Source organism: Opisthocomus hoazin, chromosome 1 (assembly GCF_030867145.1).
Source record: "Opisthocomus hoazin isolate bOpiHoa1 chromosome 1, bOpiHoa1.hap1, whole genome shotgun sequence".
NCBI lineage: Eukaryota > Metazoa > Chordata > Aves > Opisthocomiformes > Opisthocomidae > Opisthocomus > Opisthocomus hoazin.
Genome location: NC_134414.1, coordinates 102,737,958 through 102,758,804, shown reverse-complemented (window position 1 = coordinate 102,758,804; position 20,847 = coordinate 102,737,958). Strand labels below are relative to the sequence as shown.

The 20,847-nt window shown below is 37.9% G+C and overlaps 1 protein-coding gene across 1 annotated transcript in view; it reads left to right on the top strand.

Moving 5' to 3' along the window:
* The window catches only part of TRAPPC10 (trafficking protein particle complex subunit 10), a 45,276-nt gene extending 24,582 nt beyond the window's left edge, over positions 1-20,694 (top strand). Inside the window, exons 11-23 of the mRNA XM_075431135.1 lie at positions 371-462; positions 1,677-1,817; positions 3,882-3,994; positions 4,832-5,346; positions 9,041-9,182; positions 10,215-10,373; positions 12,582-12,811; positions 14,129-14,229; positions 14,686-14,812; positions 15,612-15,782; positions 17,095-17,272; positions 17,671-17,865; positions 18,633-20,694. Coding sequence (XP_075287250.1) covers positions 371-462; positions 1,677-1,817; positions 3,882-3,994; positions 4,832-5,346; positions 9,041-9,182; positions 10,215-10,373; positions 12,582-12,811; positions 14,129-14,229; positions 14,686-14,812; positions 15,612-15,782; positions 17,095-17,272; positions 17,671-17,865; positions 18,633-18,871 — 2,403 coding nt within the window. The 3' untranslated portion in view covers positions 18,872-20,694. The remainder of the gene's footprint in view (positions 1-370; positions 463-1,676; positions 1,818-3,881; positions 3,995-4,831; positions 5,347-9,040; positions 9,183-10,214; positions 10,374-12,581; positions 12,812-14,128; positions 14,230-14,685; positions 14,813-15,611; positions 15,783-17,094; positions 17,273-17,670; positions 17,866-18,632) is intronic.
* Positions 20,695-20,847: the final 153 nt, after the last annotated feature.

The window sequence follows — 20,847 nt, the reverse complement described above, 5'->3', positions numbered from 1 at the left end:
TGGCATATAGTCATTGAGAGATAGGTGCTTGCAAAAAAACAGCAGGAGAATTGAAGTGTAAAGAAGTGCTTGAAACTGCATCTCATCTATTATTTTGGTGGTTTTGAGTTGCCCCATCTAATTTTAATAGGCTTTTTTCTTCTGCTATTTATAACACAGATACGGGATAATGACCAACTGTAGAAAAAGTGAAGATGACCTGTTACAAACAGCTCTATGTTGTGTGCTGGGGGCAAGGGGAAATCTAAAAAGTAACTCATTCTGGTTATTTTGTTGTAGTAACTTAGCTACTGGGTGTAAGTTTGTGTTAATTACCGAACAGCTACCTAAAAAACATAAAGCTTATAATAGTTTCTTTTCTTTTAAACAGGATCTGTCCCATGCCACCATTGAAATGTACACAAATATTGGAAGAATTCGCTCAGCTAAGCTTGTGGGAAAGGACTTGGCAGAGTTTTATATGTAAATGAATGCTTCAAATGTGTTAAATGCATTAGCTTTTTAAAGTTTGAATGTAATACTTGAAGCAAGTACGCTGTACTTAAAAATGAATTTTTAAAAGTGTTTTTTAAAATGTAAGCATACCCTAAGTTTCAGGCTGTATTTAAAAAAAAAACAAAAACACAAAAAAACAAAAAACCCAGAAGGAAAACCAGCAGTCTCGTTATATGAAACCCTAATTCTCACCTCTTGATATAGTACTCTTACCTTTAACTGTCCTGTGTTCTTTAGCTTGATTCTTTCCTCTCCCAGAGAGAAAAGGGCAACGGGGATGGGGGGGAGGGAGGGAGGGGGAAGGAGAAAGAGATAGCTTTGGGTTATTATAGCCTGTTTTGCAATGTGGCTTCTGACTTTTTTCAGTGTTTATAGTTATCTTAACTACATATGTGTATATATATACACACCTAAGAAAAGCCAGAAAACTTGCTCTTTGGGGAGTAATCAGTTTCATATTTGAGGTTATGATTGTAAAATGTTTGTTTCCTCCACTGTGAAACTTGCAGTGTTTTTATTCCTAATTTCCAAATACATTTTTTGTGTTTATCCCTGCTGTTAAATTCCACTAAAGGAACCTCCTGCATTGATTTTCTGTTTCATTTTATTTTTCTTATTTAGAAGAATTTGAGAGCCCTAAGTATGTTTTTTGGGAAAATGTATTTGGGCATGCTTCTCACCTGTGTTCACTAAAGCAGTCTGATCTTCTAGTCACAACAGATTCTCCTAAATTAACTTAAATTTTCACCTCAGGGAGTAATGTTAGGTTTAAAGACTACCATGGAACTGCTGTGTAGTGGTAAAATGATATTTTCATTGAAGCATTTTCCTGCTTTAAAAGTGTGGAGTAAGCATATTTTTAGTTAAGTATCAGAAGCTTGAGATGGCTTTTGTCGCATTTGAGGGAGGCAGCTTTACCTCACTTGCTCTGACTTGGGATAGATCTGAACATGAAGTCTTTCACTGGCACTTGATTGCAGTTCTGCTTGCTTAAGTGAATTGCATAAAGGTAGGCAAATACATTGATCTGTTACCAGCACTATAAGTAACATAATGGTTCACTCCATCTTGTTCTGCGTTCATATACAGCATTCCTTTCCCATCACCACTGTTTGAAAATGTGTAGAGAGTTTTCATGGCTGCAAAGGTTCCTATATCACTCCATTTCTTTATTTTTAAAGGAGGAAGAAAAGTCCACAGAAGGCAGAAGTCTATCTTCAAGGAGCACTGAAAACTTACCTTACTGAGGGCTGGGCGTTGCTTGTCACGCATACAAGAAAACAGTTAGCAGAATGTCAGAAGCACCTTGGGCAAATAGAAAAGTATCCTCTAAAAGACAGAGCCAGAAGAATCAAGATCAGAGAAAATGATACTACTGATTGTTTTTCTGACATATCTCTAACCTCTATTTAAGAGTAGAGACTGCCAGACATCAGATAGATGAGTTATTTCTTGTTTCCATTGTTTCTGTTTGTTTGGGGAGGGTTGGGTTATTTATTTTTTAGTTTTTACTTTTTTTAACATTTGGTTAACTTAAAACCTTTTGGGTATGTCTAGGCTGTAGAGAGTGGCACGACATGGACCGTGTGAAGTTTGTCATTAGTTCAGCAGATACTGTAGAGGTTTTTTGATGATTCTGTTTGTACTTCATCATTATGGAAGTTTTTATGCAGTACTGATTTTTTCATTTGGTAAATATGGCATTACAGTGTCTTTTATATTAAGGAGCTTAATATATGGGCTTGCTTTCTATAACCGCTACCACCTTTTTCATGTATCTGACCTGGCAAGGACTCTTCTGTCGTTTGTAACGGTGGCTTTTCCAAAAGTTAAAACAGAGGCTTGGAAGATGAAAATCTTGTGGCTTTGGTGTGGTGTGTGCTGTTAGTATTTTTTTGCTGTTATTTATTTTTTTATTTCTGGTTTTGATCTCTTGCTTCATAAGGGGAGTGGGAGTTGTTTGCTTTTAAGTTGTGTAAAAGCTCCGTCTTCAACGTGTGAATGAAATCTCTGTAAATGCCACATAAATGCTAAGTACTACTTTAGGATTGGGACAGATTATTCTATCAGTACTTGACAAGCTTCAAATTTTTCACATTGATACTCTTTGCATTACTTTCACACACCAACTCTGCTACAACTGTATTGTTTAAATATTAAATCTGTCTGTGTTGCTGTGCTGTTGCTACTTTCAAGATGAGAGGTGATGGAGGGGGGAAAAGAGTCTATTGGCTGGCCTGGGTGTTTTTTGTATTCATTTTTGCATTAGAAACAGCACAATTCTACTTTTCATTAGCCTCATATGTTGTTGCCTGAATTTGGTAGCTAAATTAAGTAACTTGGTTCTAATCTGAACTGTTGAGCTGTTTGCAAGATATTAAATATTATAGTAAAGTGGCAAATTTTCATGGGTTTTTTGGTGGTTTAGGGGAAGGGTACTGCTCTCACTGGTGATGTAGTTGTAAAGGAAATTCTTCTAGGTGCTCCAAACTGGGGTGGTCAGCTGAACAGAGTACTCTCTGCAGGACAGTTCTAGTGGAGATTGCGAGGATATTTTTTTTTAAAGGTCCTTCTAGCTTTCTTTAAAGTTGTTGGGGAGTTTTTTGTTTGGGTATTTTTCTTTGCCTGAGAAGGTCATATTTTAGTCTCTAAGTGACAGTAGTACTAGGAATCTTACTGTAGCTGAAAAATCAGTTGAGCTAAATTCAAATTTGTAGTGTATTTTGGGTTTTAATTTTTTTGTTGTTTGTTTTTTTTAGAGCTAGACTTAGACATTGTAAGTGTCTGCCTCCTTTGAAAATTCTTACATCACTTTTAAACACGCTTAAATTTTGCTGCTGCCGTGCAAATGCTCTTAAAGAATCCGAGCCAGTAATATTGCAGTCTTGGCTACATATTTCAATGAGCATTTGCATACCCAGCACTCAAAAGTATAAAGAATGACTTATGACATAGTTATAGTAAAGTGATGCTGTAACAGCAGAGAGCTTCTCAGCCAAGTAAATTGGAATATAATCAAATACTCCAGTTATTTAGTTCTAAGTGTTGGGCATTGTAGTGCAACACACTGGATCTTTAACTTGCATGATGCATTTATCTGTTGTCAAATAATGAATTTTCTATGCTTACTACTGTTTTTAGATGGGGAAGATTGCACAGGTTGATAATGGATCATATTTTAATAGGTCTGCAAAAAGTAGAGATTCTGTAATGTTCTCAGGTGATAGTAAATCTTCCGTTGTTTCTTTTCTAATGGAAGAGTGTGGTGGTGATAAAAGCAGGTCTTGTATTAAAAAAATGAGAAAAGCAGTACTTGCACTGTCTCATTTCCAGTCAAATTTCTGAATGTTATAGGTTTCTACTTTATGGTTCCTTAACTTTGTTAGTTATCTTCAAACAAGCAGCCTTTTAGCTGGTGATAATCACTTAACAGAAGATGAACGCAAAAGCTTTTGCCAAGAAATACTAGATTTTGCCAATCAGCAAGCAGACAACCAAGGTAAGCCTGGTTCTTAAATACTTAAAACTTCAGCTGCTCTCACCTGATCCTTACCTAAAAGTAGATTGGAAGGCTTTTTCTGATTGGTTTCATTACCTCGTGTGTAACATCTGAACCAACGTGGTTCTTTTCTTGTCATCTGCAGAACATTCAGAAAACTTCTGCAATAATTAAGAGTAGTCAAAGATGAAAAGGCAGTTAACATTTTCATCCTGAATACCAGAAAGCCTTTGTTTTCCTTCATTTACCTGTTTCTCTGCTTTTGACAACTCATAATTTATGTTATATTGCTTTTTTTAATTCCTAACTTATCTTTGTCTCTACCTTGCTGGCACGCAGATGGCAGCTCTGTGATGGTACTTCTTTTGATGTTAGATCTGTTCCCATCCACTTGGGACAGTCGTTTTGACCATCCTACGTTTTCTCTTTATTCTTCCTGCTGCTTCAGTAATACCTTGTCCTCGGATGTTGATCATAATTCAAATTCATAAAGAATACTTCCTGTAGATCTGAAGACTGTTTCTTTTTATGCGGAAGTTTTTCTTGATGAATGGTTGTACCATAAATAATAAGTTACTTTAGACTTGCTTCTTAATTAAGTTTTGGTATGGCCTCAGTATTCATTTTGGAATCTAGAAAAGGGAGTGAAAAACTCTTGTATGGTAAAGCTGATGATTCAGGGCACCAGTCTGATGAAAGTATTGCTTTGTTGTGAAAGGATTTGTTGTGAAAGGTTGTTGATGTGTTTAATTCTAGGGGCTAAATTTTGAAGAGAAAAGACTTGCTGATCTCCAGCAGCACTGGAGAAGAATAAAATTCCTGTTTTTATCTTTCCAGGTCAAAAGGTTATATTGCCTATGCACTCCTTTGCGCAGTTGAAAACTCTACATTTTGACCCTCCAAATGCTGTTATCCATGTGGGTGGAAAGTTGTTTATTGAGTTGACTTTGCTGAGCGAAATGCCCATCCCTGTCCAAGTGGATCAGATTGCCATCCATGTTCACTTCAGCATTGAAAAAAATAGTTACAGAAAAACAGCGGAGTGGCTCACTAAGCACAAAACTTCCAATGGTGTTATCAGCTTTCCAAATGAAGTTGCAGGCTTTCCTTTGTCAAGAAACAACTTGCCAGCACTGGAGCTATACGAAATGTATGAACGGAGTCCCTCAGATAACTCTTTGAACACAGCAGGAATTATCTGCAAAAATGTGCACATGCTACTGCGAAGGCAAGAGAGCAGCAGTTCACTGGATATGCCCTCAGGGGTGACTTTAGAAGATGGGGCTCATGTGTTGAAATGCAACAACTTAATACTGGAACCAGGGATCAATAAAATAACATTCAATACTCAGGTATGTTTTTACGTTTGAGTGAATGTAGCACTCATGAAAGAAGAACTAAAAGCATTGGCTGAGGAAGAGCATAGTGCTGGCAAGTGGTACCCCTACTGCTTCCTGTTACAGTTTGGGTGATGCCATTCACCTTGTGGCTTTGTTTTAATTGTTCTAGACCTTCATTTCCCTTGAAAGAAGGCTGTTGTGTCTGTGTCAGAGTGTACAGGTAACTCTCCTATTTGCAATCATTTGAGTCAGCCTTCCTAGATTTTATTTTAAACATCTTGATTATTGCTGCTGCAAATTAAACTGATAAATTCATATACAAGACAGTGTACTGCTCATGAAGTCTGCCTTTGCGGTTGAGCTCATTCAGAATGATGTTTCAGAATTTTGATGGGAATGCATTTTCTAGCCTTTAGTAAATGACTATGTGATTAAATTCGGTTGATAGCCTGTTCTTCACTTTGGAGGGTGGTAGACTATTTTGTCAGTTGGTGGATGTAGTAAACCTACCTCCTAGAAGCATGACAAAATTAAGCTCCACTTCAAATACTCGAATTTAGAAGATATCAAAATGAAATTGCCTCCATTATACATCTTAATCATACAAGGAATGGGAAGACAAGAACATAAGGATTCTCTGCTACAGGAAGACTAAATTTGCATGAGCAAACACATGTGAAAAGAGAATGTCACCATCTAAATGCCACCCTCAGAAAATTGATTACAAGTCCTGCTTCTGACATAGTGTTGTATATGAAACTCCCTCAATTCCCCACTTACACATGCACTCCTAAGTCAGCTTAATACTCAGAATAATCCTTTTTTTCCTCCCGTTCTTCCCCCAGCAGGCTCCCAGTAATTGCTGAAATATTTAAGGACAGTAGTACTCATCACCTCTGTTTATGCATCTAGTAAATGCAGCGTAGTAACAGGAAATCAGCAGGCCTTGAGTACTAATCCTGTTGGTTGGTTGGAAGGGGGGGTGTTTTGTTGTTATGATTTTTGGTTTTGTTTTTAAACTGCCACTCATTCTGTGGCCTTGTACTTTGCCAATCCATGGTTTGCTTGTTTTAATGGAGAAAGGCATTTACCTGCTGACTTAGTCCTAGGAAGTGAAACGCCAAGCATTTTCAGAAGCAAGACTGCACCATCTGTTTGGCATTCCAGGAGTATGAGCTCCTGGCCTCAACTGTCATGTTGTTCTGTTCTTTGGAATTTCTTTAAATACTTGCTATCTCCTTCCCCACTTCTGTAATCCTTCGTTGGGAAGTATTTAGTAGAGTTCAGTGCTACAGTAATAAACATCAGTGTAGGGAAAATTTGAGCAAGAAAACGGTGAGAAACGCAGTGCAGCATCCAAGTGATTAACAAGAGATGGGGCAGCACCATGTGGAATGCAACAGCTGTTTCATAGCTGCTTCATTTTCGGAGCTTTACTGTTTTCTAATTGGTTTAAATTAGCTTTGGTCTCTTTTTTAAAGCTAATGTTGAAATAAGAATCTACATATCTGGTTTTGATGACTAAAAATTGATAGCTAGACAGAACTGGCCAGGAGGTTTTTTTAGCATTCTTAGCATATTTTAGGTGTTCCACACCTGAGATTTTAACTTTCTCCTCCACACGCCCCTCCCCCCCCCGTTTTAGTTGTTAATGTCTGTCTTGTTATAGAACTTTGTTTAGAGTGAAGCTTTCTATAGGCTTGCATGCTCTGCCTTTCCATTCCTCTGGTGCTAGGGCAGAAAGTACTGTAGAGATGTGTTTGGCACATGTGCGCGCACACACATTGTGGAACCTGTGTGGATAGCAGGTATCTCAAGAAGGAAGCTGAGTGCAGGTCCCTGATGATACAATGTGAAACGGCAATAATGTCATTTGAACTACCTACAGACCTTATTTTTTAGGTTTTTCATTCTTTCAGAAGATCGGGACAAGTTAATGGGATTTGGAGCTGTCAGAGGTCTTAGTGGCTGCAAATGTAGTTTTCTGTAAAATAAATTAACATGTATATAGAACTGGATTTCAGGTGAAGGAGTCTTACTAGAAGAAAGCTGTTAGAGACTGTTCTGAGCAGGCGTTTTGGTTTAGTGGGATCAGGAAGCAATCTGCAACTACAGAAGAAGATACGGATAAAAAGTTAGATACAGCTCTGCTTAGATTTGCCTTGTTCTGCGTGCTTCAGGTGGCTGTTGGAGGATGGACAGCCTTACACTTATAACTTTCCTATTTTCTCAACCTTTCTTTCTTGAAAGAACTTTGCATGGGAAGACTGCTCTGTGTGAATCCTACTTATCTTTGTGCAGTTGTTCAAAGCATCACTTATCTGTCCTTAAAGGGAAAATCTGAATATATTATAATTTTGACAATATGTCGCTAGATAACATGATGAAAGCTTCTCTAGATTTGACCTGCATTATTTACAAAATACTTACTAAAAATCCATTATCATTGTAGTAGTACACTGTATCATTTCTACTGGATTACATGTCTGGCTAGAGGATAGAAACCACTGACAACTTGTTTTCTAGAGTTTCTTACAGTAATACTTAATTGCACTCCTTTTTGCAGAAAGAGGAATGACTTTTCAGATGCAGAGGGAGTTTGATTCTTTCTGTAGATCTTACACTGATAATTAGCATTATTAATGCTGATAGCAATCTTCCAGTGTAGTTTTTTTTTTTTCTCAAGCTTTAAAAGAGATCAGAAAGCATTATCTAATTTCTTCAGACTGATATTCCCATCCCATACTGAGGTTTAAAGTATGTATATATTATGAAAGACTTTACTCATGCTTTTCTGTTCATAAAGCGTTCCAGGGATAAAATTTAGAGACTTTAATGTCAAAATGTATAATACTGAATTTCAGTCAGGATTTGCTTTGTAAATAACTGTGTAAGTGGGGTTTGAATGTTAAGTTGTTGCAGCTTTTATCCATAACTTCTAATCTTATTCTTTAGATTTAATTATACCAGCATCAATATTTATGTATTACACTAAAATGGCACATGGAACAAGAAAAAATTTCCCATTCCCTAGCACTAGTAGCTAAGAGCAAATAGAATCAAGAATAAATACACTAGCAGATGTTACAGATTTGCTTTTTATGATGTTATCGAAAAACATCCAGAATCCCATTATTCAGGGTAAGGGAAGAGTTTGAAATTAAATATGCATGTATTACTTTTTTTGTAAGCATTCACACAGGGTATGGGGTGGGGACTGTGTGAAATCAATAGTTTGAGCTGAAAGCTGTGCCTTATGTAAATGTTGTAAGATTTTATGAATGTTAGCCAAATAAGCACTTTACTGCTTGCTAAATATCATTTCAGTTCTTAATAAATACAATTATATTTTAATGTATGTGGCACATGGTGTGTGGGGGACACACACACCAGCCAACCAACAGGACAGCAAGTGCCCCAAAATAACAATTTGACAGCATAACTACTATATTAGTTATTCTAATTATTGGTACTTATTACTTATGATGTTTTTTCTTGAATCAGCCAGCACTCTAAAGCTTCTAGGTTAATGGGAAAAAAGGTGCTCCTTTAAAAATCTTGTCACTTACTCAGAGAATAAGTCTGTCATTTTAATTCACAACTGCAAAGTATCTGATAAAAATGAAAACATGCTGTTCTTTAGTAGAGGGTTTGTTCTATAAGTATTTCCTAAACTGAAAAACCCATTCAAATCTTTTCTTCAAAGGCCAAAGAACCTGGGACATACACGCTCAGGCAACTGTGCACTTCAGTGGGGAAAGTACAGTTTGTCCTTCTTCATATTTACCCAATTGTGCAGTATGATGTATATTCTCAGGAGCCCCAGCTAAAAGTGGAACCGATGACTGGTAGGTACAGTTGCTATGCTGAAGTTATTTTGAAGATTTCTGTTGTACTGTTGCGGGACTAGATGAAGCGTTTGTCTTGAATGCTACTCAGATTTTTTTTTTTTTTGCCTTATTTTAGACTCAAAATGAAGAGTAAGTTCTCACTTTTCAAATTATCCATCAAGTATTCTCTGTCAATGATGGCTAATTTTCAACAAGTAATTCCAGTACTTGGCTCTGAAACATGTAGTGTCACTTTTGAACATGAATTTGAACATGTAGTGTCACTTAAATATCAGGTATGATTTGAGCTGCTACACTGATTAGGAGAAGTGAATATTTAAACTTGTAATTGACTGAGCTCCTTGTTGGTTAATTCTGATGCTGCAGTCTCTTGGGTGTTTACGAGAAATGTGCAACAACTGGGATTCTCTGCTAGAGGTGATAATATAAACTTACTAAAATTTAATGCTGAATACATCCATTGGTTTCATGGACAACTGAGCATTACTTGTAGAGTTTATAAATGGAAGTTAATAGTGATTTTGTTTTCAGGCTATTACCTGCAGCATTTGAGGAGTTAATATGCATTTGTGCTATCATTCCAGCTACATGAAATTGATGGCTGAGATTCAGATACTTGAGAGTCTGCGTGCATACTGGCATTCTTGAGTATAACTGGCATCGTAGGTGTAAAAAGACAAAACTGTCTACAACCTGGAGAACTTAACAAAAAGCTTAGTAAATTCTTTGGGATTATTCTATTTCACTGAATTCTGTGCTGCCAGAGCCACACAGTATGTGAGCCAGCTAGTCTAAGCCATCCAAGAAACAGTGGTTTTGGTCACTTAAGTTGAAACAACCGATTTCTCCACACCAGTGTATCTGAGCTAGGTTTAATGTATTGCATAACACCGAACCCCCACACTTCTAAATCACCATAACACCTGTGACAAATTGTCTGAGAATATTGCTAACAAGCCTTAGCAATGCATTGTAAGTGTCTACTGGTGAGTACTGGAATCTGTTAATAATTTCTGCTTTCTTCTTCAGATAGCCTTTTGGCTGGCATTCCGCAGAAGGTGAAATTCACAGTGACAACTGGTCACTACACCATGAAGAACGGGGATACTTTGCAGCTCAGTAATGCAGATGCCATGCCTATTCTGTACCACCTAGAGAGCAAGGCAGTGATATATTCCAACACCAGAGGTAAGCTATGAAGTAAAAATTAATAATCTTTAAATGGCTGAAAACTTAGTAAACCTGTACTTACAGTATTAAGAAGACTGATGCTGTGTTTTTCAATAATCGTTATTAAGAACAATTCTAGGGACTTGCAACTGAGTACTTCAGTGCAAGAAAGGTCTTAAACTTTCATCCTCAAAGTAGTAGTACGAACTTTTCAGCAAATGTAGCTGGACAACTTTCACTTTCATGGATGAAATTCAGTAGCCATGGTGAAACTGCTGCTGACGTGAGCATCTGTCATGATTTCCAAGTGAATCATGGTGATCTTTTATTACTATGCAGGTTCTGTTTTGCCTAGACCATTTTTATTGTGAAGTAGTTGTAAGTAGGTTTTTATGTAGTGCTCTATGTAAATGGAGGCTTTCCTTTGGCCGATGTTTCATTGAACAGATAACATCCTAGTCCCTTTTCTCCTGAGCATAAGTACTGTATAGTCTCCTCAGTTGCTCAATCACAAGCAGCTTTTACATAAATGGGAAGAGCAGTCTTAACAGACTTCTACTTCATGGAATTAAGATTAAAATATACTATACAGAGGCACACCATGCATAGTATTGTAAAGACAGATGATGAATCGTGACCAAGAATACTGATGCATGTGTGTTCAGGAAGTTGTAAGTTTGCCTGAAGTGAAATTATGAGATGAGGGAGGTGCAGGACATTGTAAAAACTTAATAGGTGTCATAGGATGGACTAAAGTATCTCTTCAGCTAGTTTGAAGCTTGTTACCAAATTGTCACAGAATCACAGAATCGTAGGGGTTGGAAGGGACCTCTGTGGGTCATCTAGTCCAACCCCCCCGCCGAAGCAGGGTCACCTACAGCAGGCTGCACAGGACCTTGTCCAGGCGGGTCTTGAATATCTCCAGAGAAGGAGACTCCACAACCTCCCTGGGCAGCCTCTTCCAGTGCTCCGTCACCCTCAGAGAGAAGAAGTTCCTCCTCATGTTCAGACGGAACTTCCTGTGCCTCAGTTTGTGCCCATTACCCCTTGTCCTGTCACTGGGCACCACTGAAAAGAGCTTGGCCCCATCCTCCTGACACCCACCCTTCAGATATTTGTAGGCATTTATAAGGTCCCCTCGCAGCCTTCTCTTCTTCAGGCTGAACAAGCCCAGTTCCCTCAGCCTCTCCTCGTAGTGGAGATGTTCCAGTCCCCTCACCATCCTTGTAGCCCTCCGCTGGACTCTCTCCAGTAGCTCTTCATCCTTCTTGAACTGGGGAGCCCAGAACTGGACACAGTACTCCAGATGAGGCCTCACCAGGGTAGTGTAGAGGGGAAGGAGAACCTCCCTCGTCCTGCTGGCCACACTCTTCTTGATGCACCCCAGGATCCCATTGGCCTTCTTGGCAGCCAGGGCACACTGCTGGCTCATAGTTAACCTGTCGTCCACCAGGACACCCAGGTCCCTCTCCGCAGAGCTGCTCTCCAGCAGGTCCACCCCAAGCCTGTACTGGTGCATGAGGTTGTTCCTCCCCAGGTGCAGGACCCTGCACTTGCCCTTGTTGAACCTCATCAGGTTCCTCTCTGCCCAGCTCTCCAGCCTATCCAGGTCACGCTGAATGGCAGCACAGCCTTCTGGTGTATCTACCACACCTCCCAGTTTGGTGTCGTCAGCAAACTTGCTGAGGGTACATTCTAACTCTTCATCCAGGTCGTTGATGAAGAAGTTAAACAAGACTGGGCCCAGTACTGACCCCTGAGGGACACCACTTGTCACCAGCCTCCAACTAGACTCAGCGCCGCTGATGACAACCCTCTGAGTTCTGCCATTCAGCCAGTTCTCTATCCACTTCACCGACCAGACCGTCCTCTTTGTTCTTTCCTGAACATTGGAAGGGACTACTACACAGACTGTGGTGGTTACCTTCCTGCAGTTTAAGAAAAAGAGAGCATTAGTATTGGGAAGTTGTGAACAGCAGTGGTATTTAAGATGTGTGGATTATAGCTCATTTGAAGAGCTTACTGTGGAGTTCTGTAACATGGTTTCTTGTTGCTGCTTTTGCAGACATGGAGGTCTTGCTAGGAAATGGTTATGGCACCACGTATTTTTCTATGACGCTTAGCTTTTTGGACTAGTTCCATTACCTACTTACAGATTAAAATGAAGGTTGGGAAGGGATGAACGTGTTTAAAAACTACTTTTTTCCCCATTCTACGCAACTGTAGAAAAGATCTCTGAATCATCATTAAGGATTCATTCTTCTGAGAAGATCACAAGCATCAGTTTGCCAGTAGCTCCTGCATATCATGTGATTGAATTTGAACTAGAAGTCATGTATCTGCCATCAGCCACGGAATCTGCAGTGGAGAAAGATAATACTACAAATAAAGAAGTTCACAGAAAAAGCAAAGAGAAGCAGAAACAGGAGAACTGCATGGCTACTGTTGACCAAAAAGTAAGATGTAATTTAATGTTTGTATTATGAAATCTATTTGATCACAGGGGCATACACTTCACAAAATAGAACTCGTGGTGAGGGAGAGGACCTGCTTGTGTTGAACTAATTTTCCCTTAAAAGATGTACATGCAAAAATCATAGCAAATGTTACAAATGTAAAGAAAATATAAATATAAGCAGAAATATACACTGTTTATTGTCAACAGTTCCACTGGCTAGTAATCTAACACTCAGTTTCTATAGGATGAAGGATACTTGTGTCTTTGTAAAAGGTGGCTGGCACAGTGGTCTTTAAATTCTCCCTTCTGACTCATGGGAAAGATACCCTTCCACTTGCAGACAATGTGTATGCTGTGTTGAGGTACTTAATACTGTAGTGTTTCAACCTGTCACATTGTTTAGTTGGAAATAACTTTTCCTCTTAATTTTCATTATGAAGAGTGCAAAAAAAAAAAGTAGTATGGAAAGAAGCTTCTCAGCTGACAGCAAAATGATCATGAATCACAGAATCACAGAATAGCAGGGGTTGGAAGGGACCTCTGTGGATCATCTAGTCCAACCCCCCTGCCGAAGCATCACCTTTCATGGTGTTACTCCTTGTTAAAATTGACCAAGTGTGCTGCCGTGTATCCTTGTGTGTGAAGTCAGGTAAAAAGGAATAGCTATAGAATAGCGTTGCTAAAATGTGATGTGACAAAAGATTTTTAAAATATGCTATAAATGTATGTGCTTTACAATTGGAAGAATGGAAGCACTCACTTCAGGAAAAATTCTTTGGTTATGTGCTGCTTCAAGTTAAAACAAATATACATTGCATACATTTTAAAAAATATTATATTAAAAAATATTTTAAATAATAAAAATATTTTAAATAATAAAAATATTTTGAGCTTGTATTTAATAAAGTATTGTAAAGACATTTCAGTAATAGATCTTACAGCAATTTGTTTGATATTGACCTTTTACCAGCTTATTATATTAAGATGCTATTGGTATTGTTAGTGTCCTTCCGTCTTTTCTTTCTTCTATTACTCTTCCTTTATTTCTAGTCTTCAGAACTGGGTATGTCAGCTTCCACAGGAAAAGCTTCTCTGAGATTTCCTATCCTGCGCACAGCACAAAACAAAAACCCAGTATTTTGTTAGATTAGTTTTTGACGTACTGATTTTTTAAATTTTTTTTTCTTCTTCCCCTTCTGGATGCATTAGATTTAGACACTTGCCAAGAAAAGTTTAGCTTCGAAATGAGAAGAAAAGCAAAATCATTATGCCAAAGACCATTACAAATAAGAACTTTGTTCCCTTTTTCCTTTAGGTAACCATTGATTGTCCTTGGTCAATTTACTCCACTATTATTGCATTAACATTCTGCATACCTTTTAATGCCAAGCATTCCTTATTGTCAGCTGGCAAACGGTAATGTACTCATTAATTATTTATTGTTTCTTTATTCTTGTAAAATATGGAGCTGGATTTCATGAGTAATATTTATAGCAGCCTTTTTTTTTTTTTTTTTTTAAGTTGACCTTTTATTATCTTACACAGCTTCCCATTGGAAGCTTGTGCATTTCCTCTAGTGTTCTTTCATAACAATAAAACAAATTTGTGGTTTCAGCTATTTTGGAAAGAAGACCACAAGATAAACCAAGCTAGCCTATTTCTTTGTAGTTATTTATTTTCTTTTAATATGAAAGAGAATGTTTTACAGCCTTGTTTCTACAGACTCGTAAGTATTGAGGAAAAGATTGTAAGATATATACCTGCCATTCTGGTTTTGCTTGAGCTGTGCACTTTGAATACAAATTTATGGACATGTATTCTTTCAGTGTAACTATTCAACTTCTGTTGAACAAACTGTGTCATGTTTTTCAGGAAATATGTGCAAGTCTGTGTACAGAATTTGTCAGAACTCTGTTTCCAGCTTTCAGAAAACAGCCTAAAGAAATCTGCTGACTGTACAGATTTGCAGCTGGTACCTCTGAACCGTGAATCTCAACAGGTAAAGATTCATTTGATGGCTTATGAGCTCGTTGGCAGGACACCTTTATTAGCACTTCTGCACATAGATTTTGTAGTAAGGCTGATAGCTGATGTTAGGTCAGACCTTTATAGTCCTCTGAGTAACTTGGATTCTTAAAGATGCTTTAGGAGGCATTTACACCTGTAGAACTCGGATTAAATTCTTAAACTTGCAAAGATTATTAGATCAGTTTTCAAACTTGTCCATTTGTCTGATGCAAAGCACTACTTGAACAACAGCTATGCAAATATAATATCAGTAATATCACTTAACACTTAATTTGTTCATCTTATAGTTGCAGTTTGTCATTAGGTTTTAGGAAAAAAATAAGGTAGAGACTGTTTTCCAATCAAATACAACTGTAAACTAGTTAGGTTGCAAAACAGTCCCCTTGGAGTTTCTTTCAGCCTTATGTGAACATGATATTAAATTGGGCATTCCTGGTGCCTAGGAAAAGTATATACAAAATTATTAATACCTTTATTAAACTTGAGTTTTTAATAAAATTTTCCACACATACTTGAATTTGAATTGTTCCTTTTTGAAACATTGATTCTCACAGTGAAATGTGTCCCTCCTTTTAGTTACGTGTGCATTGCTAAAAAATTCAGTATTGGTTATTTTAGTTGCATGTTTTACCTAATGATTTATTTAACACTACAGGGGTATTTTGTTTTTATAAACTATATTAATGCCAGAACAGACAAACATATGTATGTGCATTTCTGCGTCTTCTCAGAGGAAGGAAGGAGCTAATACTATAAACATTTTCTTTCAGGTCATATACAGTAAGCAATCAATATTCTTTGTGTGGGAATTAAAGTGGACGAAAGAGCTTCCTCTCTCCTTGCAGTGCCTGTTTTCAGTCAGCTTTTGTCCAGCTACCTCTGAAGAACAGTCTCTTATCCTGAAGCCATTCACTTATGAATTCCAAGTGGAAAATTTTTTTGTAAGTACTCTAAGTATAGCATGTTAACCGAATATGGTTTCCTAATATATGGAAAGGGAAAGTCAAGAAATTTATTAGAAAACTTCTGTTCACATAATGAGATTGAAACCTACTTAGAATCATTGGAAAGCCAGTTTGTTGAACGATAGAAGTGAAGCCTAATATAATATGGTGGAATCATACTTGCCACTGGAAAGGGGGGGCTGAGGTGGGAACCCATAACACTTGTGCAAGTGTCCTTGACCTTGTTTCTTTTTTTTCTGTGTTTTTGCCTTCCTGGGCTTGTGCCACGGAGACTATCTGTAGATTACTGAGCTCCTTTTTGCCTCCTGACTTAATACTGCACTCACCAAAGCAAATTGCAATTTCCAAAAAATCTTTGCTATTGAAAGCATTTGAGTTGGTTTTTGTAGTGCTTGAGATGAGCTCCTCTAATGAAATATTTAGGGTGTTCTAGGCCATTACCTTAAATGTTTCTTCTTTCCCTCTACAAAAAACCTTTTTATTCTTTTGATCAGCTAGGAAGTTCATAGGCTAGATAGAATTCCTTTAACAGGAAGTTATATCAACATTATTTAATCTCATATGTAACTTATCCTTTTTGATGCTTGGGTAAAAAGTAGCAACATGAGAAGACTCTCATTTGATTAAATCCTTTTGTCTGTTTTCAGTGTTGCTATGTTTTCTACCTGTTTATTACAAACTGGCGTTGAGCAGTAGCAGTATTTTAGGTATTTGTTTACCTGCTGGCATGTAGCTAGTATTTGTTAGTGCCTATATCAGCATCTTGCTGGAGTTTTTAAAGAGAACTAACTGCATTAAACAGTGCGGGTTTTTTGGTAGAAATTTAGTTTTGCAGTAATTGAAAATTTGCTCTTTGATAATGTGAGCACTGTTATTCTGGGGACTGTGATGGTAAGAGTGATGAAGTAGTTCTATATTAACTCAGAATTTGAGTGTTGTGCCTGGAAAGTGAGGAGCCAAAAAACTAGTAAGAGTTTGTTTAGATGGTATGAAGACTGGTATCCATTTAGGAGCACTAAAAGCCTGAGTTAAAGCATAGAAGTGGAGGGAAAAATGTTGTGCTAGCTCTTGGTATCAAAAGTAGATTGAATCAAATTTGGTTTGCTTATTTTCTTAAATAAGTAAGTTAATGAAGTAAACGTTACTTACAAATGAATCTTGCATTAAAAAAATTTAATGGATGTTGAATGTAAAGTTAAGTTGGTACTGTGTCAGTTGTCCAGTTCAGTTTAAACACAAGTAAAATGCCCCTTTTTTCTTGACAACAGCCCTGTTTTCTTCCTGACAGACATTGTATCATGTGAAAGCTGAGATTTTTCCACCATTGGGGGCAGAATATTGTAAAACAGGCTCACTCTGCTCTTTAGAGGTGTCAATCACCCGACTTGTTGACCTCTCAGAGGTGGACAGAGATGAAGCATTAACAGAATCAGACGGATATTGCACAACAAAACTTATGTATGAAGGTAAGAATATTTTTCTTAAGCATATTGACAAAATTCCCCAGTTTTGTCTTGATAGTGATATCTACCAGACTTTCTATGGCATATAGTCTTGTATTGAGAGTATGACTGCTCATTAAAGCAGTCTTCGTTTTGCTAGACTGAGAGTATTTTATTTTTTCCGCAGTCTGTCTTCAAGTGGAATATAAATGCTGTTCAGACTGGATGGATGCTTGCTTGAGGCCCAACTATGGTCCCTTTTGTGTAGGGCTGTTTTCTTACCTTGCACAGCTCTTCACACATGGCAGCTGGTGGGCTTTTAGATGTTGCTAAAATACTGATTTTAAGTGCTGTAAAACTATACTGAGGGTTGTTAATTTTTCAGAAGAGATCTTTATAGTGTTTGCTCTTTATTCTTGCAGTTGTTGACAACAGTAGTAACTGGGCAGTCTGTGGAAAAAGTTCTGGAGTGATATCTATGCCTGTAGCAGCTCGAGCAACTCACAAAGTCCACATGGAAGTGATGCCACTGTTTGCTGGATATCTACCTTTTCCCGATGTCAGATTGTTTAAATACCTCCCTCATCATTCTGCTCACTCCATGCAACTTGATGCTGGTAAAGCTATCTTGACTACATGGCTACTTACAGAAACAGTTCTGCTTCTCTTGTGTAAAGAGAAAAGCAAGGCGAGGAAGTGTACCCTTAGGTGTCTTTGTTACTTACCTTACTCACAGTTCTGATTTGAAACTTAGAAAACGTTGCTCTAACGAGAACTTTCAATTCGGGTTGCAGCCTTAATCTGTGAGGAGGAATAATAAATGCGTTGTTTTCTTACATTTCCTTTAAAGATTACTGTGCAAATTAGTTGTCACTGGATTTATAATCAAGTGAAAACTATTTGGTGGCCCTCTAATCCTGCGGTTTCATTGTCTGTAAACTGCACATCTATTGTGTCTTCGTTAGCTTTGAAATTTTTTCCCAGTTTTTGAAATGATTAAAAATGAAATAAAAGAACTGCTGAAAATTTGTGGCATATAAACCAGATTAGATGAGGAGTTTAAAATTACCACAGACATCTATTTATCTGTACTGTTGAGTGGTCTCAGCACTGTAGTGAAAATTCACTTGTGCCAGCAGCTTACTGCTCATCCTTCTAGCCTGTGACGAATGTGAGGTAATGCTACTTAAATTTTCCTTAGAAACCAATATAATTCAGTCTGTTACATCTGCTGCTGGCCAGCAGTGCGCACAGACTGTTACCTCAGCAGAGACGATCAGTAACTGTTAACATGTGGTATGTTGACTGTGTCTAAGCTCTGAAATAATTTTTAAGTTGTTTAATCGCTCCATAGAATGAAACTGTGGGTTTTTGTTTTAAACAGATAGCTGGATTGAAAACGACAACCTGTCTGTGGACAAGAACGTGGATGATCAAGCTGACAGCAGCAGCATAAGGAGCAGAGGTAGCCTGCATTCTGCAGCTAGCGGGGAACACAAAGGTTTGCCAATGCCCCGTCTGCAATCCTTTTCATCTGGTCAGGTCTTCAACTGCAGCACGGGTATGCAAATACTTGTCATTCCCAGCAAGGACGACCATGTTCTGGAAGTCAATATCACGTGACGACTCAGTATGAAAAGAAGGAGAACAAAAACATTAGAAACTGGATATGAAAGCACTTTAAAGGATTATGACCTGATTAGTCTTTGTTGTTAACATTCTAACTCTAAGGAGACCTATGGCACTCAACGCGTACCGGCCATGGAAGCACCAGACAATTGTATCAATTCAAATGTACAGTGAAGCTTGTGTCAGCTAGTTTATATTGCCACTTCCCCTAGGTTTTGTGTAAGCTGCTGGGTTTTTTCCCTTCAGTCACATCCTGCATCCCAACACAGGGCAACAAAAACAAAGAATCCAAATGTTTGGACCACTTCTTTATTTTTGTCTGGCAGCTTAGAGATTTGTTTCATGCTTCCTACATATTTTAGAATTTAGAGTTGGATGATGTAATTACCCAAATCTTGGATTTTCATGTAATAATTTACAGGCTTTTCCACACACGTGCCAGGAACACAACAAAGCATACAACAGCACATTCACTGGTGTAATAGTTGCTTTTCTGGGTTTGTGGGGGTTTTTTTTTTGTCATCATTAATTCCTGCCGTTGCAATTTTATGTAAAACTTCCATTGTTTGCATACTTAGGTGTATGGAAGAGCTACTGCTATAAACAATCTTAACTGAACAAAATTCCTTAATTTTTTGAGGCTTTCTCCTTCACAGAGTAGACACTGTGATGTCACATATTATATGATTTTTTGGGTGGGGGTTGGGTCATCCTCTTGCATAGTTCTTACCAAAGAAAGATATTGATAGAATTTAATAATAAATTATTTGGCTTATTGAGTTCCCAGATTAATTTCTTTTATTACCATTTCTAAGTGGCTTGGTTTGCTGCCTCAGTTTTTAAATTGGGGCAGGAATTTCGGTATGATGTGATGCTTGAACAGTCAACCTTTCATCACAAAGGCTTAGTGTAATTATTACTGATTAGAGGCCAGACTTCCCCATTCATGATGGAAGGAAGAGGTTGGTTTGATATAGGAAAGCTTGCAGATGTAGAATAATTGTGAAGCAAAGTTAAAACATGTAACTTAAAGAATTTCATTATTTATATCTGAAATGTAAATACAACAAAAATGTAAAAAAAAAAGTGTAATTTTTGTGAATGTTGCAAATCCACCTGTGACTGGAAGAATTACAGCTCCTTCTGATGTCCTGCTTCTGATATTGAAACTTGTGCATTTGATGTGAGAGTGACCTTTTCTACTTGCAGATCTATAATGGTGCGTTGTCAGCAGACTCCACAGAGGAAAACTGTCCCATATCGAATACTTGTCGGTAAAGCGAAAGTGAGGAACTGCTCATTAGACAAGTTGGTTGTTGTTGTTTTTTTCTAAACTCAGGTTCTGCTAAATTATGAAGGGGAAGGAAAAAAAACAAACCCTCTTTACAAAAAAATTGCAATTAAGTTGAAAAATGAATAGGCACCCTGCTCTCGTCTAAACAATTTTTTTATTACTTTTTATTTTAAACCAATGTCTAAACAGGCGTATAAAGTAGACCTGCTAGCTGAAAATGTTCTTGTTGCGCATCTTCTTTCTGTGAAGGAATGCCCTTTCTCTGTGGAAATCATACCGTTTTATTCTGGGTAACACCCAAAGCATCATTTAGTGCGAATGAGTGCTGGGATCGACTGGAAAAGGTAACAAGTTAGTGACTGGGACACTGCAGGTGTTATAACTAATTCCATTTTCATGGTTTGCTATTAAATCATTTTTCACATTGTTCTGTAATATACTGTTAGATTAAACACATTGTATTAAGATTGTTTAATGAAATTGTAAGCGTTACAGTTCTAAATATACATGTTTTAAAAAGAAATCCGCCTTCTCCGCTGCCGTGACTTCTCCCGTTTTCCTTCCGGTCGCAGCAGCCGGTGTTTCATCCGCTGTACCCAGAGCTACTGTAACGGGAAAGCACTTCCTGAACTGCGCTGCGGGGCTGCGTTTGGAGAGCCCCGGGCCCCCCTCCCTC